At 44.8% G+C, this 18866-nt stretch overlaps 1 protein-coding gene across 1 annotated transcript in view; it reads right to left on the reverse strand.

Moving 5' to 3' along the window:
* Positions 1-17339, reverse strand: part of rims1b (regulating synaptic membrane exocytosis 1b) — a 65934-nt gene extending 48595 nt beyond the window's left edge. Inside the window, exon 1 of the mRNA XM_041966740.1 lies at positions 17173-17339. Within this exon, the coding sequence (XP_041822674.1) occupies positions 17173-17339 (167 nt within the window). The remainder of the gene's footprint in view (positions 1-17172) is intronic.
* Positions 17340-18866: the final 1527 nt, after the last annotated feature.

An 18866-nucleotide genomic window follows, 5' to 3' on the forward strand; every position in this document is an offset into this window, starting at 1 on the left:
GGCTTTAAGATGACTTCATAGCTAGCAGTAATAACCTAGGGGCTCAACATCAAAGTATCTGTGCCATCTATAATGCAGAGCTAGGGCACTTTAAAGTTCACTCAAATAAGTGAACATAATGAAGATCATCTCTGTGACATCTATGTTTTATACCATTACTCCCACTCTGGTCTCTTTGTATGTCATCAGTTTGGCTGTGCCTGACTGAGGAAGACTGGGCGATGCTTTGAACAAGATACTTTGATAAAGCATCCAGTGGAATCCTGTAACTGTAGTCCTCCAGACAGACAGAGACAAACGTTTCAAGTGGAAAGAGTTTGCACATTCAGATGCTCACAGGATGTATGAATTTGAATTGCACATGCATGTTTGATTGTGCTAATAGTCATAAATAATGATGAATGGACACTGGAGTTGACACAAACCTCTGCTAAACTGACCCGTACGTAATTCAAATGGAAAAACAACATGACACTGCCACAGCAGCAACGTCATAAGCGTGTCCTCTGACCCTGAGAAGCTATCTATCCTGCCAATGGGAGTCCAGGGGCTGAGCCAAGCCCAGGCACCATGGGAACAGCTGTCAGAAACAGAGGGTGCACAGCCGGTTGTCATGGTAACGCGGTGGCGTCAAATGCTGGGTGTCAGTGGGTGTCAGTGCACCAGCTGTTCCTGTTCTTAGAGCAGAGTCTTTTCTACCTCTTCCACGCATTCAGCAGACATGCACTGCTAAAGCTGCACGAGGCGACTTTTTAATAGGAGATACATCTGTGTTCTCCGTTTGAATCACAAAGGAGCTCCGCAGCAGTGACAAGAGTCTCAGCTTTGACCGAAAACCTCGAGATTTAGCTGCGGAAAATTCAGGTCCGGACAATTTTCCATCCCCAGGAAATGATAAAGCACAAAAACATCTCTTTATCATCATTATTGTTATTTTCTCATATACCTTTATGTTAAGATACTTACATGATGTCTGCGTTAATCGACCTGCTGCTCACCTGCAGGCAGCACAAGTTGGTCACAATTCTCTGTGGACAAATCACTATGAGGTGTGATATAAAAGTATGGATTAATTCAGCTTTAATTTAGAATGATTTCATGTGCATCTGTCCTTCTTATTTCAGATAAATGCTACAGCTCCACTCACAGAGCTGCACAGTGACTGTGTGACAGGAGCATGCTCCCACAAAGAGGAAGTGGCACACTGACACAATATTCAGCGACAGTGAATTTTGCCCTCAACTGAAAAGCAATTGACTGTGTAAAGGCCCATACAAATTATAGATTTTATTGCTACATGTGAAGCTCAATCATCAATCTAAAATCCACACAGGCAATGTGACGATCCAGGTCCATGCTGCACACAGTTCCCATACACATCGTAATTTCTACCTCAGTGCACAGCATGAACACTGCCTCTGTGTTAATCTTAACCCTGAGTCAGAAGGAGATACATGAGTGACCCCAACCGTATGGATGAAAACGTAATCACTGTGTGAAGACACAGGAAAATGCGGCCTCCCAGGAACGGATGTGCTCACTCTACTGTGTGTTCATGGATTACTGGCCTGAGCCTGCTGCCTCCCCAGGAGTCAGCCGCCACGCCTGCGATCACAGGTGGAGAAGAACAAGCGGAGCAGACAGACTCTTTCTTCATCCCATCGTCAGCGACAGATTGTTGGAGTTACCATGCAAAAGCTGCTGCTAATGCTTTTAAAACACTAATCAATTGTTTTTGTATCAAATGACTGTGTGTAATGTGAACGGGGTAGCTCATAGTGACAAGCCCACATTGTATATGCCAACCCTTTAAGCCTCTTTTAGCTCACTGTATTGGGTTCAGAGTCCACAACTCAGCTGTCCTTAACTTCTCAGCCAGCTGTTTTCTGATCAGCCCTATGTAGGCCACCTGCTCAGCACCAAACACCACATAGACATCACTGGTGAATAGCTGATGAACACACTGGAGCATTTATCAGCTGAAGAGACAGATATTTCTCTCAGGAATTGGTGGAGACTAAAACAGAGCTAAAAGGAGAGTGAATGTTAGACTTACAGTACATAAGTGGACCGAAACACCAGAACTCCAATCAATGCTGATGTTCCTCCATGTCTGCTGGATGTGTAAATATGAAACTGTACTGCTGTCACCAAGAATGAGTTAATGCAGCTTTGATCACACCTGACAAGTCAAATGGCTTCTAATGTTCATTAAAAACACCAATACATTCCTTAACTACTCAACATTAGCAGTAACTAGTTACATTACTCCTTACTTTCAATTATAATACCTTTCCTCTAAAAGATGCTAAATTCTTGACACCCTTGATTCGCATCATCTGTATTTAGCACATCATAACATACAAAACAAGACAGTGTGGCCGAATTAGCAGCCAGTCTGCACTAGCTAGCAGCCTCTTACTGAAGCTAACTGCTAAGCTAGCTTCACGTGATTTGTGGATGCTCCAGTTGCGAGCTAGATCGCTAAGAAGACACGCAAAAAAAAAAAAAGCTAAATGCTAAAAAAGGTGTTCTCATCACCTGCAGCACCAGGGCCAGCGTTTCTACTAAACATTTAAAACATGATGTCCATTACAGCACACTAGCTACTCATTACTGAAAAAGTAACCTATTCACACTACTGTAATGTGTTACTATGTGACACCGTTAGCATTTGGCCCAGGCAGGCAGTGACCGGGGGGGTCCGAGTGGTGTGAACCGGCTGAACTGTGGCTGCCTCCTCTCTCTAGGTCAGCACCACGGGCCAGCAGGGACAGCCAGAGAGCCAGATGTGGGTTAGCCCAGCTTTGGCCCTGTCAAAACAAGTGTGCAAATGAGCACACATGCACACAGCTACATCCACTCAAACACACACAGGCAAACATAAAGGATGACACAGACAGAAAACCCACATATACGCATCTATGGGCCTGCCTTCGCCTGGGGCCTCGCATATTCAGCCCAGCATGTCCGAGGACTCCCTCCCTCCTCCTGCCTTCCTCTGTCTTCTTCTCTTTATCTCTCCCTCTTGTGTCTCCACTCTCTTCACCAGTCGCTGTTGTGGAGTTGTTAATTAGCACCGCTATGAATACATTGCCCAAGGATGGGGAGGGGAGTGTGTGTGTGTGTGTGTGTGTGTACTGTAGGTGTGTGTGTAGGGCAGTACTATTTCTGTCTCATCAGCTGATTCCTGGTGAGGCCTTGCAGAAGACTGGGAGACACACAAATCCAATGAAAAGAAGCCGCCTGCAAGTTGCGGCCCCTGGCACACGGCAGCAGGAAGTGCTGACGGGCCGTTCACTAAGCCCTGCCACCTTGGCTATAGTTGTTTAGCCTGTAGCAGCCAGTGCCAGGTCACAATTTTTGAAACAGTGCATCTTTGATTTCGCCCAGCAGTGAAGAACAGGAACAAAAGGTTTCTCGTTCTGAACTGAGGGTCTAGGATTTTGTTGGCTGCTGCCAACAGATTCTGTCAGCTGTAGCTAAGTCCATTGCTAGCTGACTTTTTAATGATTTTTCTGAAAGAGAACCGTTAATGGGTCTCAGATATGCACACGGTGGCCACATACATGATATCGTGCTAAAATACAGGCTAAAGCTGCAGAAAAGTCAGCATCCTCACCAGCTACAAATCTATGAAAAAGACATGACATGAAAATGTAATTGCAATGTTATCAGGTGTAACAAAGCCTTTGAATGCTTTGGATGGTTACTATAGAAAGTAGATTTATGCTTTAAAATCTGTATTTCCAAACAGTACGTTTCACTTTTACAATTCAGTATTCGAGGATGAGGACTAACCAACGAGTCTGGCAAACGTAACATGTAACACAAGATGTTCCAGGGTGGATTTTGAACACCCTCCAAACTGTTGAGATACCAAGTATTGCTATTATTAGAGACTCATACACATCATTTCCACACACGGAGTAAATAAATCCTGTGCTTGACAGACCTGTGGCGCCTAGTTAAGCTTTCTGAGCTATGATTGGAGAACCCCTGTTCAGGGGCGGAGTTTAGCGAGCAGTCAGTGGACACTAATGGCTGCAACAACGCAAGCTTGCACTTTTCAGAGGTTTGTAGCTTTTAGTTGAAAGAAGAAAACAAGCATGCTGCATGGTCTCAGCGCTCCATGACAGCACAGCGAGAGTGTTAGAGACCTGGAAGACGACAGACATGTTGACACACGCTGTGAGGGGGAAAGGAAGGGTGGAGTCAGGGGTGGAGGCGGCGTGATCAGAAGAGGTAAATGAAAGGGAGCAGACACAGACAGGAAGAAGATACAGTGGGGTATGAAAGGAAACAGGAAGAACAGGTGAGGAGTGTATATACACAATCTTAGAAGTCTTCCCACCTCAGAAAGAGATGGATAGACAAACGGCTGTCTACAGGGAGGAGGAGGAGGAGGAAGGAGAACAAGTGAAAAAGCAAAGGATGAACAAAGAGAGCCAAGACGGAAACAAGCGTGGGCCAGAGACCAGCGGAGGAGAGAAGCCGATGCATCCGGAGCCACTCTATAAATACCACTTGAGAAGAGGAGTGCATGATGGAAAGAAGATGGAGACAGGATGATGGAAAGAGGAAGGGGAGGAAGAGGAGCAGGAGAGAAAGGAAAAGAATAGGCATATCTGCTCAGGAACACCGTCAATCGCTTCATAAAAGCAGGAACATTAGTAATTTATTGGAAATAAATGAAGTTATGTGTAAAAAGAGATCCTAAAAAGTCTTACTAGTCCTGCTGGAGTGTGGTGTGTGAAAGTGATGAAAGGAGAAAGACGTAAGGGAAGGGAAAGAAAATGGCAACAGATGGGTGATTAACCAAATGCAAACATCTTCTTTGTTTTCTTGTTTGCCTGCCATGATGTTATCCATGACGACTTTTACACTTTCCACTTGCTCCCCCCGCCGTCAAAAGGCTATAAAACGCTCCTAACGTCATAAAGCTAGCAGAAATAAAGCGCGCAGATGGCAAGTGTGTATCTATCTATAGGGCAGCAATTTCTCAAACAATCTGGTCAATCCTCCCTGGCTTGATGGGGTTTGATTCCCAGCTGTCATTCTTTCCAGGATACGATGTTACAGCCACTTCTACGCTGACTGCTGCAGTCACATAGACCTGCTGCTTTAGGGGAGCAATGATCGATGAAGAACCTAGACTTCATGAGGTTTTGGGAGAAAAAAGATCCTTTTTTCTACCCAAAAGCTTTTCCCCATTCCAATCCCTTATTCCCCTAAACAAAAAATAAATAAATAAATGCACACCTCCATAGCAACGAGCATCTGCTACAAACTATAGGACCAGATAAGGTCTTTCTTTATTGTCTGATTTTATCAAAACCCGCCATGTAAAGCCAGCTTAGGGCAAATGCAACAAAAGATTTGGACATTTGATGAACCTAAATTTTAAAAAATGTAATAATTGCTCCATGTTTCCCTGTTTAGGTATGGTGCAGTTTTCCAAGTCAGCAGTCGCTGGTAGATGGTTTCATCGTCCATGTCCTAGTAGGTGTAGATAAAGAACAGGGGCCAGAGCTGGGCTGAACCTCTTCCTCGTCATGTCATGGTTAACCCTTTGATTTGAAAGGTTCCCTTGCTGCCACTGCACCTGTTTCCCACATGTTGTCATGCTAGTTGCGTGTCTCTCTAATGACGAATGTAAAGAGTCCTCGTGTAGTCTGCAGGGCTGAACAGACACGATTCGGACTTGTGTCGGTTCAGTTCCGCCATTGTTCCTGCTCCATCTGAGCACACGCTGAGTGCTTTAGCCTCACAGTTTCAGCCTGCCTTCAGCCTAGAGCATCAGACTAAGAAGCCCTTCCCATGGCCAGTGCTTAGATGTTGATAACTCTATTGATGTTGTGAGTGTTTTGACCGTATTTATGAAGCAGAGTGCTTTTTTGGCATGACGCCTCACTGTGTTTGTGCGTATATGTGTGTGTGTGTGTCTATCACTCTTTCTCCTCCTCATGCATTTATTTTTTCTGTCTTTTCCATTTATATCCCTTTAAACTCTTCCTCCATTTGCTTGATTTCCCTACCACTCACACTGCACCTGACTCGTATATTGGATTCACTGTGTAAGCCCAGTAACTGATAACCACGACACTGTGTACTGTATATACAGTTCGCTCTGCACTGCCCCCCTCCCTGCATCTCTCTCTGAAATTCTGGGACACATATGCACAAATCACACGTAGCATATAAAGCCCCTAACCTCTCACAGCCAGCGGGGTGACGTATAAGCCTCGACTCGAGTTGGTGGAGTAGTTGTGGAGTAATTGTGGACAGCCTCTAATCCCCTGACTCTATCCCGGCGGCCGCGGCCAGCAGCCCACTCCTCTGTTGTCCCCCCCCCCTCCTTCTTCCTCTTCACTGAATGTTCTGTGGGCTGCACCAACCTCCGCACATAGTGAGCCACAAATAAAAATATCGCTTCTGTTGGATTGTCGCTGTTGCTAGCATCATGGTTAATTCCCGTCCAAAATGTGCTTGAAGCGGACGAGCAGAATTTATGTTTCACAGCTCTTTTATTCGTGCAGGAGAGAAGTAAGGAGCAACATCAAGGCGCAAAGTATCAAACTGAGCCATCAAACTACTCTTTGCTACTATGGTGTCACCTGCTCATTGTCTGAAACACTGATTGTACAAAGTAATGGAAGATGATCTTTTTTTTTTTTTTGCATCACTGCGATGATTTTATTTTAGTTACTACACTGACTACACTGTGACATCACTGTTGGGTGTGGTTATAGGCGTAGAAGAGCTAACTTTGACCACACCCATCAGTGATGATGTGATGCTCACAGGTTGAAAAATGAAGCTGATGTGCAAGTGTTAAGTGTTAGAACTGCAGCTCCTAGAATGGCCACTTGTGGCTGCGTCCCAAAGTGTGTCCCCATAGACCCCCATATTAAGACTTTACAGCAAAAATGAATGTTTACAACCTGTGACAAAAAACTGTTTTGGCCTCTATTGTGAGCCCTGTTTATGACAACTCTACGCCAGCTGTATTTTTATATAACTCACTCGTTGTAGTTTTAAAGTTATGCTTAAACATGGGCATGGCTGCTTTGAGTGACAGCTAGCCGGAAGGTTTCGGGAACAACAAGGCTTTGTTCGGCCCGCCTCAGCTCCACCCACGCTCCACATCTTGTCCATTTTTGAATTAGCTGCGAGCATGACAATGGCTCTTCGGGAACCTGGGTGATGCCACAGAGACTACGTCCACACTGAAGTAGAGCGTGCAGCAAATCCCAGCTTTTCAGCCTGGTGTTCACTTCCTTTTTAAATATACTGAATATACCAATATATTGAATTTAAGATGCTTTGCTGTTTTTTAGTGTTTAATTTGTTACCTTGGTACCATGATTGTTGTCCATGGTTATGATATCTTACACTACCACTATAGCTACTATATGTGTATTAATGGTCCAGATGCTAATGCTATATTCTCTCCATCAAAAAGACCTACACACAATTCGATTCACAATGATTTAACATTTATGATTTATGGTTATTTCAATAAGCATATAGAGACATTTTGGAGCGGTGGCTGGTGTTAACAGAGAGGACAAATTTGAGTAGCATACAATGCTGTGTGTGGCCGCTCATGATATAATCCCATCACTTCCTCTGACCACAAACACAGACAGGGATGGCAGGAGAGAGGGAGAGAGATGTAGAGAGCCTGGTCAGCCGAAGCCGAATGCATTCTCATTAAACTTTAATGCTGGGGAGGTCTGGGAGCACTAAAGAGGCTCACTCAGGTCTCGCACTCTCCCTCAACACACTCACTCAGAGGCCCACCCAGCCCACACACTGCCAACCACCAGCTCTCCCCATCCTCTGTGAGCGTGAAAGGCCGCGTCATGGTCCTCTGTCATGTTCTGTCCCCCAGGTCTCTGCTACTGTAGCTAATGATTAACCAGATTTCAGATCAGCCCAGCTGTATCAACACACAAGCACAAGGCCGTTTCCCAAATTGCACGGGATAGTAAAAGACCAAAGATAGATCACAGGTTTAGGGTCATGTTCACAGGGACAGTTTTCAAATACTGTAGGTGCGGCTGATTTCTATCACACATTCACTGCATGGCCAAAAGCGTGCGGACACCCGAACATTTCTGAACACATTGTGTCACTTGTTCATTTGGACAGTCATCCTGTCCCTCATGCATACAAGTGGCCACAGTGCTGTGATACAGGAGTTAAAATGCTGCTCTTTAACAGCCTCCCCTCTTCTGGTTTCAGACTTTCCACCAGGCTGTGGAACCTGACTGCGGCTAACGTTGGTTGATGAGGTCATACTTGATGTCAGGGCTCTGAGCAGACCAGTCAGGTTCATCCACAACAAACTGGGAACATCACCTGCTTTTTTAAAAAGTCTCTATGGGGCCAGCCAGCAGTCTAAACTGGCCAGCATCCAAAGGATTATCATCGTACAGTGTCAGTGCAGGAAGTAACGTGTCTTTTATGTAACAAAGCAGAAAATGCAAGGGTGTGGAGGTCAGGGTGGTGGGCGGGTGTGTAGCGCACAACCATACAAATATGGTAGAAGGAGTTTACAAGGTTTTAAAATGCTGATATTGGATTTAAAAAAACATTGTGACTGAAAGGGTTCATCCAGTGGTCCAACATCAGCGCTCTTAGTTGTGTCTAAAACATCACTGTCAGCTGAAACATTAAGATTTCCCTGAATTTAAACTAAGGAGCCCAAACCATTGATAACGTGGCCACTGTCCTGCTGCATGAAACAACCAAAGCATTACAGAGATGTGGGGTTCAAAAACAGGTTGTTCCTTTACCCCTTAGCAAACAGCAGCTTCAATGTGATGGAGGTTTGGTACCTTATTTCGAATTGCATCCAGTTGAATGCTCACTAAACTTCTGCAAAATTTATATTGTTTTTAGGGCACACAATCTTGTGATTGTATTTGTGTCAACCACTTTAAAATCTTAATTATATGCAAGACACAACCGTACAATCAAAACATAGACAAGAAAATATCTTAGATTTGTGCTATTTTTGTGCCTCTGCAAATTTGTTACAGCATCACTCTGAATTTTTGACAGTAAACTGTCAAAAGTTGCCTTTCAGAAGAGACCAGAATTATGACTACAATCAAGAATACTAAAACTATCACATTTAAATCAAGAGTGTAAACATGCATGCGTGTGTACACGCTCACACACATGGGAGCACATGCATGCTGAGGTATAACCAGAAAGTTTCTGTGGTGTCATTTGACAATGAAACACTGAAAAGCAAACACAAGATGCAGCTTTTTGAGCCACACAGCAGAGGTAACAGATGTGTAGACAAACCTGCAAGAACGCATACACACACTGATGTTGCACGAAGACAAGCCCAAAATCATAGACACACATACACACACACACACACACACACACATTGTTTCCATCCCCCTGCGCCCCACCGGCTTCCATTCCTCCAGGTGTTGCAGACACACCCGACTGCCTTTGAGTTCTTTTAATTAAGAGCAAAGTGTGAAGATCCAATCCAGCACACTCTGAACACACACACACACACACACACACACACACACACACACACACATATATGGAGCACATGGATCACGCTCTCTCCAGCTGTCTGGAAAAAGAGTGGAGGCTGACTGAAAAGCAACAGGACAAACTGTACAGTGACAAAGACACTCTGTCTTTTCAAGAGCGTACTTTGCTTCCGCACGCTTTCATCCACAGACTGAGAAAAAAGCAACACCATCTGGGTTTGTGGTGCATTTTATGCGCTGCCTCTCATAAGTACTGCAGTGCACATGCTCTCAGACATGCTGTATGGACGTTTGTGAATGTGTGTTTGACTGTGTGTGAGTATATGTTTGTGTTAGAGGGCACGAGTACATGTTTCCACCTCGCTAACATATTATGACCACTGCTTTCTCATTTACATTAAAATACACGATCACACATACACAAACATATATCTGCACTCATGGTCAAAGCGTAATTAATGGAGCTCCACAGTGGGCCAAAACTGAAGCAGGTTAACAAGAAAAAAAAGGGTTCAGAACATCAACAGCAGCCAGCGAACTGAATATTTCAGGAACCGCTTCCAAGTGTGTGCTATTTTCAGACCTGATCCATAATTCAACATTAGCATTTTCTCACAGAAACCTTGAAACTCTTAAGTCTGCTCGGGAAAATGTTTCTCTTTATCTCAGCTGAAAGATACCAAATTGGGTTTAGTGGGAATCCTTTTTTTTTTCCTCAAGAGACAAAATTTGGTAACTTGACATAATGCCAGCTGTTTTCAGCTGTGCAAATAAGATCAAACTTTCTGAGAAAGAATATCTGTTTGAAATGGCATAGGGATCATATAAAATCAATGATGTTGTCGTAGGGCCAATGCAGTTTCAGTTTAAGTTTAAAAGATGCAATAGACAGTTAGAGGCTGGTAAAAGCATGTCTGCTCCAACAGTAAGAAGCGTCAGTCAAGATCTTTTTAAGAACTGTTCTGCCATGATACTATCTAGTCTGAGAAAACGATGTGTTTAAACTCTCTATCTCCAACAATTCAACAATGTGATATGTAAATAGGAAAACGCTACATGTTATGAGCTTGCGAACATAGTTTCTCATTATGCAACTGTAAGAAGTTTATATTTAACTATGACAAAATAAATGACTGCTCTAGCTTTTAGCTGTAGATGATGAAACTGCCTAAAACAACATAAACTCAGCTTAGCCAACTTTTTCTATGCAAAATGAGGTTCTTAATGCAGTACATTTATAGTGCACACCACAATACATAAAGACAAACTTATATGTTATATTATTATCTTTTTCGAAAGAAGGAAAGGTAATTAATGCATTCATGAGAATATGATTAAAACTGGTGTGGTCAGCTGGTTGTTGGCCCTGTGTTGATCACCAACCGACATGTTACTACATCACTATATACAGGAAATATATCAATGAAACACAGCAGTGAAGGTAAAACAAAGAGCTCTCACACCAGAAATGTTCAAACAGTTACTTGTTTTCACAAAGCAAACTAGATTGTCCTTCACTAAAAAATATTTAATGGCGCCCTCAAAGTCACCCGTCCACATAAGAGACAGACCCACAAATCCTGTTCTGGCCCAGCTCAGTTCAGTTCAGCCTCAAACAAGACCCAAAGGAAGCTGGTTCTGGGTTAAAAGAGTGCATCCAACTCTGAATCAAATACGCAAAAAGTGCTGCTGCACTGCTTTTTATGCCTTAAAACTTTCTGGCCACACCCTGATCACTGACAGAGGCAGTTTTGACTAACATTACTGATTAGTGTGTGTTCAGAGATGCAACATGCCTGAAAGCTACAGTTGATTTACAGGTATATCTTTCTTACCTGTAGAATTCCACCTAAATCACCTTTATAATTTACTGACACAAACATATGCATATTCTTAGTTCTACTCTATTGCCACATTAGTAACATCGATCCTTTCATGTAGTACCCATCTGTTCCTTCTATAAGATTAAATGTGTCATGACTAGTTGCACATGCTCATTAGACATTTGTCTGTCTGGTTGTCTGTCATAAGAAAAACATTAGCTTTCATATGAAAATCACAGCAATTTTGTGCAGTTAGACAACCTTTAAATGAGCTGCTATTAATTCTTTGCCACAAACATGCAAGAATGGAGCTAAGCAAGGCTAAACTCACTTTATATATACTTCAATTACTATACACTACTTCTTTTTGGGCCACTTAGTGACAATGAAAAACACAACATTAACATTTTATCACCTTGTAAAGTTGTTAGAGCCAATGTGTTTGCATAATGGTCTTTAGACACTGAGCAACATCTTCATTTGGGGTCATTCATTTATTGTTTCTGGCTACCTGATGAATGTAAAGTCCAGTATTCACTCTCTGTTAGCTCTCCCCACTAACTCATTAGAAAGTGATCGGCCTCTTTAGCTGCTAAATGCTGCACTATGTTCACGGGCTAGTCGCTAACTTTGCCCACCTGCCATGTGGTGCTGGGCAGGTAGCTTCCAGTGGGTTTTTGGAGCTTTTTTGCACTCAGAACTGCTTCCTGCTTTGGCCAGAAGTGAGGCTGATGAGCAGTAGGAATGAATCAAAACAGTAATGCTGTGAGCATTAAAAACCAAAACAAAGAGCTCAAAGATGCCAAAGCTCTCCACAGAGCTGGCAGGAACAGCAGAGTCAAGTGATAATTCTCTGTGGGTTCATTATTATGAGCAACTCCCTTCACATTAGTCACTTGATTTATTCTTATACAAAAATACTGTTCAGTGCAGCTTTAAAGGAAAATAATCAAATCCACCAGAAAACAAACCGTCGCCCAGTAAAGCCAAAGTCAAACTGTTTCTCCCATAGATGAAAGCCTACTCTTGACCTTGGACACAAAACTACAGATGACCTCTAGGTGGACAGTAGCAGCCATATCAGACAGCAGACAGGAAAGAGGGCTTCGCTGCCCTCTAGATGCACCCTGTAGCCTGCAGCCTTGGGGAGCCCTGGTAAAGAGATTAGCAGTGTGTGTGTGTGTGTGTGTGTGTGTGTGGTTGTGGGTGTGTGTGTGTGTGTATGTGTGTGTGGTTGTGTGTGTGTGTGTGTGTGTGTGTGTGTGTGTGTGTGTGTGTGTGTGTGTGCGTGGGACCCCTTACAGAAGCTCTTCCCATTCTTTCTGTCTCCCCCTCTTCTCTCTCTTTCCACTGCTCTAATCCTTAAAACCTCTAAATCCTCCCTGCTCGCCCTCCTTCTATGCCCCAGGTCCTGATTTCTTCTTCTGTCCAGCTGGTGTCAAGCAACAGACTGCAGCCAATCGGCACCTTGCACTGTGCCGTACCTCAAAAAAGTGAGGAATATTACTGCAAATAAAGCTAAAGCCAGATGTGAGTTCAGCAAAGTCAAGAAGTACTTCTGCTAACAGTGTTTACTCATACATTTTGCCTTAACACCAACACAAGCAGGTGCCTCCATTAACCACACCCACCAATCCGACCTTAAGGCCCTGCGTTTTGCATCCACCCCCGTCTGCAATGTCTACAACCTCTCTGCTGAGCGCATCAATATCTTACACATTATTTCTATATTTACATTTTGGAAACCTCAAAAGCTCCCATGGGTGGCTGGAAACTTGGAGTGTTGGGCTGCAGAGAAAAGATTTTCTGCTGCAGTGCTCTCAGGAGGAATTTCTACCACCACAGAATCAGAGATGTTGGTCACTGCTGCGTTCAGCATTTCACTCACTCCCCACAGCATGACAGCTTCCCTCCACTGACATCCTCTGGATTAGGAAGTCAATGGGGGTTTAGCAAGTCAATGGAGGGCGGCCCTGAAGTCTTGGTGTATGAGACGTGGACAAAGCGTTCGTTAGCGCTGTGAATCGGTGAAGCAAAGCTCAGGAGCCGACTTCTCACAGCCTGACCAGAGCAAATTATTAGGCCAGAACCAGGTGTTCTGGCTCAGCAACAGACCAGGACGCTTCAGCTGCTCTCATGCTGGAGGTTAAACTCATGTCAGATAAAGTCCGGTATCAGTATAACCTTATCACTGCCAGCTGCTCAGGTCCCAGGCAATGCTGCAACCAGGTTGGACAGCGCTGACCAGGTGAATAGTCCTGACGTAAGGAACAGAATGTTCTTTTTGGATGTGAATTTTCACTGCTGGGTGTTGGCTGTAATTCATGTCCACCTCTGCCACCAATAAAGCTGATTTTGTTGCATAAGTTTCATAGACAGGGAGGTTGGTGTCAATTATATCACTTACAAAAGCAAAATTTTAAAAATGACATAGAAATAAATTGAGACTGTGTTAAAACAACACAATTAAAACAGAAATTGATGAATTCTTTGATTGTTGCAATGCTACAGCCTGATAGTCAGACATCTCATTTCAATTCATTTATTCATTCTGGCAGAAATAACGGACATTGAACACAACACCAGGCCTACATTGCTGAACCAATTGCTGTGACCAATGATTCAAAGGTCTGGAAACACATTTAGCTTTGTTGACTAAGATCATTTGTGTGACAGCAAAAAGGCAATAAAGATGGTAGAAACACAAAACAATGTGCTTAATGCAGAATGTTATTGACATTAAATAGAAGAAGCACTAAAATCCAATATACTATGTCCTATTTGTCCAATGTAATAATAAGTCACTGGGTCACATGGCATGGAAGCTGTTGAGAAAGCTGAAATTATTTTCAATTCAAATGATTAGTGTTAAAAAAAAAATACACAGCAACCAATATAGTAGTGGTACATGAGACCAAATATTTCCAATAATATGGGAAAGTCAGCATGAAGGTATTAAAAATAACGTTGGCAGTCTCCTTTGAGTTCGATCGACAGGGAAAACCCCGGAAAGAAAACAAACAAACAGGCAGAGAGCGGGGCACCAAGGCCACAGGAGCCGGTGGGCATACAATATTCAGAAGGGTATGAAGGCCAGAATTCCTGCCCTGTCCATAACTATCTGCTCCACAGAGATATCATGTGTGCTCATGCTGCTGCTCATTTACCCCAGTGCCATCTGATCCGTCTCGACAGACACTGCATACAGCCAGCACTGTAAATAAAAAGGATGGATGCTTGTTACCATCATCATAAAGGCACTTATGCGCCATTGCTGTCTCAGTGATATTATTGCTAATCGCCGTGACACCAGATCCCAGAACAGGTTCCTTCAGTTGACTGTGACCTGGGAAGCACAGAGAGATCCATTTGAGGGATTTAAGATGTTGATATTCCTAATAGTATCCCTGGCTCATTTACTATAGGCCAGTTACTAACACCCTGTGTACACCAACTCTACTCAAGCACCTCTACTTCCTTTGACATTTTATTTTAACTCTGCACCTTGCATTGGTAAAACTGTTTTGTTGTTGTTTCATTCAGTTGACTTGTTGGAAGTACATACTTCAGCAACCTAGGAACTAAAGCTTATGTTGAAATGCATGCTACATGCATGAACCACACCTGTTCTTGGCACTTCCTGTATATTGAAAAAAAATCTTCAGTTGATCTCTTCAGCCAAACCAGATACTTACAAAAAACTTTGATATTACCAAAAATACACAGAGGAGGAGGTTCCTCCTGAATGCCTCGTGGACAGGAGCACATAATTCCTCTCACTGCCCTGTTTCTCCATATATTTATATGGCATCACTTCCCTATTTGACATTCATTATCAAGGAGTGTATTTTAACAAATGGTTCATAACACAATACAATGCAGTTGTACATGTAAGCGTGCATCATTGTAACAACTATAGGAGGGGGCTGATGTATAAACAAATAGTGAATGACAATAAAAAGCTGTGCTGTAAAATACTCTACATTAATAAACGCTTAAAGGTGTCCTTAAATCTGCTTACAGTGCATTATAACCCATTATTAAATGTTTGTGTACTGCTTATAAATGCCAAACAGGGGGGCTTAAAGCCTGGCCATTCATCCCTCTAACTCTCCTCGTATCCATTCAGCATCCTGCAGAATAAACTTGGAAAATGTCCTGTGGTAAATGTCAAAGACCGTCTCAGCACCGCTCCATAGCCATTATTTGCATATTTCCGTAAAATCCCATTCCTGCTCTGACCGTGGTGTGCTGGTCCCATCAATGATTAGCCAGATGATGAAGCCATTATTGACTGAACCTGAGCCTGTGCCTCATGGAACATTAAATACATCACTTCCTCTCGAGGGGCCCGACGCGGCTCTCACCCAGCCTCCCTTTAGGCTGCAGTCAGGAAATGAAAACAGCCATTAGAATCGAAGCGAGCCAGAGTGCTGGAGGATGCTGCACGCCGTTCTTCATTACGGAGCTGGAAGCAGGGCCTTCACATGCTTCAGTGCAGGTGTGGATTCAGCTCGCTGTTGGCTCTGGTGGTTCAAATTGCCATTGCTTGTGGTGGAAACCCTTGAGGCATTACACTGTAATGTAACCAGCCCTGCATGAGGCAGCTGTAGCACTGCCAGCACTACTGACAAAACACTGTAAAGCCTCTCTAACATGTCATAGTGACTGTAAAGTAACCTATAGCTAACTGCTGCCATTCTCCCATAATGCTCCTTTAGTGGTTTACAGCTTCTGTATAGCATCTAGCATCATTCCATACTGTCCCACTGGTTGTTCCTATTCTTACACAGATTCTGCGGATTTGGCCGTGGATTGCCATTCGATTCATATTCAAAGGGTTTTTCAAACGTGCTACAATATAACCTGTCCCTTTTCTAATCTGTATCGTGTCCGGCTTAGGCCTGCGAAGATTCCCAACCACACCCCATCTTCCTCTCTCCGCCGAGGGGAGCACAAATGATGGTACACACCGCCTCACCATCGTCCGTCTGTCGGCCTTATAAAACGCTTTGTGTCGCTCCAGGCCTACGAGCTATAATGTCATTGTTGTTGCCATTATATGTCGAAGCGATCTCTCTGTCTCTCTCTCTCTCACGCACACACACGCTGACTCACTCACACACACACACACACATTCCCCCCGCGGTTGCAAAAACCTCCCCTGGCAAAGCCGCTCCAGCCTGGATGCGTGCGTAAAAGGAAAATGAGCGGTGCTGGATGTGTAAACTGAGGGATGGGGTGCAGCCCCCATTGATGAAAACGAGTGGGTGAAGGATGGATAATGCTATGATTCATCAGCCCCCCCCCCTCTCTCTCCCCCCCCCCCCCCCCCCCCCCCCCCCCCCCTCCACCACAGCACTGTCACACCTCATCCTCACGGCCCTATCTACACCTGTAACACGTTTGACCCTGTTTCGGGTCATCTCCGCTCACTGTGACCGTATATTGTTTTCACGTATTGATCCATTCCAGCAGCATCAAGCCTCGTCAGGCGAGCCGCCGTGGTTCTGGTGATGCTCACTTCTTTCAGGAACACATCCTGAGCTGTTCCTGCTCCACTGTGCCTTACGCTGGTGGGTACATTTTCGGGAACACGCCACCTTTTCGAGACGAACCTACAAGTGCATGATGGTGGCAGAGCAGAGCTGCATCGGCTGATGGTGGCTGGATGTGACGGGAGTGTGAGCTGACCACTACGGTGGTTACACTGGGTCATAGTGGGCAGCTCGGTGTGCAGGGGACGCCTCTCTGATGGGGATTGCTTCGCGTTACGCGTTCTAACTTCCGCGGAAAAGCAAAAATGTTGCACTTACTTTAGCATGGCTTGTTCTTTCTCCTCTTCCTCCTTTTGCCGAGCCATCACTGCCATGATGATCTTCCTCTCCTCCTCCGTGAGATGGCTGAGGTCCGGTAGATCCGGCATGGATGGCGGCACGGTGGGTGGGCGAGGGCCACCCTGGGGCCCCACCGAAGCGGACATCTTTTCCACCACCACCCCACCACCACCTCCTCCTCCTCCTCCTCCTCCTCGGCGAGTCGTTTCGGCTGACAGGTTCCCCGGAGCGTTTCCGAGCCACACCTCACGACATGGTCCGCGGGCAGCGCGGCAGCGGCAGCGGCAGCCGCAGCTCTGGCGAATAGTGCAAGCCGCTCATGGTTGCAGGCACCCTCGGTTGTGCTTTTGTTTGTCCTCTCTGGGTGTTGCTCCCACCACGCTCTCGTCGTCGGTCCCCCCCACCCCCCGCCTGCCCGCCTCTCCCCTCCACCGCCCGGATTCAAGGGGAGCCCATCTCCGTTTTTCACGCCGGGAGTTGAGTCGAGCTGAGGGGCCCCTGGATCACTCGCTGGACTGTGGTGCCTCCGCCGCCGTCGGACTGGAGCTGGATGTTAGGGCGGTATAGGCGGAGTCCGTGCTCCTCTCTCTCTCTCTCTCTCTCTCCCTCCCTCCCTCTCTCTCTCTCTCTCTCTCTCGCAGTCAATGGGAATGCAGCCCTCCTCTCCTCTTTTTTGCGGAGGCGCGCTTACTCATGTGAGAATGGGGTCCTCACCATCATCACATGCAATCACGGCTGTTACTGTGGCTACACACGCGCGCGCGCACACACACACGCAGCCTAGTGTTTCATCAAACACGCGCAGGGGGAACACAGGCGCGCACGCTTGGCACACAAAGTTCCGAAGTGCCTTTAACAGTCATACCCAACTTGAATATCCGATTCTCGCGATACTTGGCCGCTTTCAGTCATTCAAATAAATCACACATTAAAGCGTGTTTCATAAACCACGTGTAGCTTTCACATGATTCAGGGTTTTAGGCGCTCATCAGTTTCAGCACCACGGACAGCAGCGCGTCTGAGCTGCACCGTGTTCACATTCATTTTATTTTCCGTTTCCTCTGCCAGGAGAGTATCTAAGCAGCCGTATCTGCCTCATGGCTTCGTGGTGTTTGTATGCATCTAACCAAAAAAACGGCTGATCAGATATCCCTCCGCTATTTGGCACAATAAGTGGCAGCTATAACGCACATGGAGCACAAGCAGTTGTTGCACACATGTTGATGATTTCATCCTGTAGCTTTTTTTTTTTTCTTTTTTGCCTCTGTATTTTGCCTAGTTTAAAGAACTGTGTCTTGTCACTCTTGGCTAAACCCGACACCGTTTTTATTATGTATATTACTATGTTTTATCTCTCTGTTTGTGTGTGCTGTGTTTCACCCGGATGCACAGCCAGTTTTCTCCTGAGGACAATAAAACTAAAGCCGAACACTGGGACAGTTTTGTGCCATGATAAAAACTGGAATAGCTTCCTGTACGCAGTGATATGTTATCTTTTAATTATCTGTCATTTCTACAGGGTAAATGCATATTGATCATCTTATTTTAAGGGTGATCTCATTACTTTTTATATGAGTTCTGCAACTTATTCCAATTTGCCGCATAGGTAAAGCCGAACACATTGAAAGTGTAAGGCATTAGAGAAACTTTGGAGGATTGTTTAGACTGTTGTC

This window comes from Chelmon rostratus, chromosome 3 (genome assembly GCF_017976325.1).
Source record: "Chelmon rostratus isolate fCheRos1 chromosome 3, fCheRos1.pri, whole genome shotgun sequence".
Lineage (NCBI taxonomy): Eukaryota > Metazoa > Chordata > Actinopteri > Chaetodontiformes > Chaetodontidae > Chelmon > Chelmon rostratus.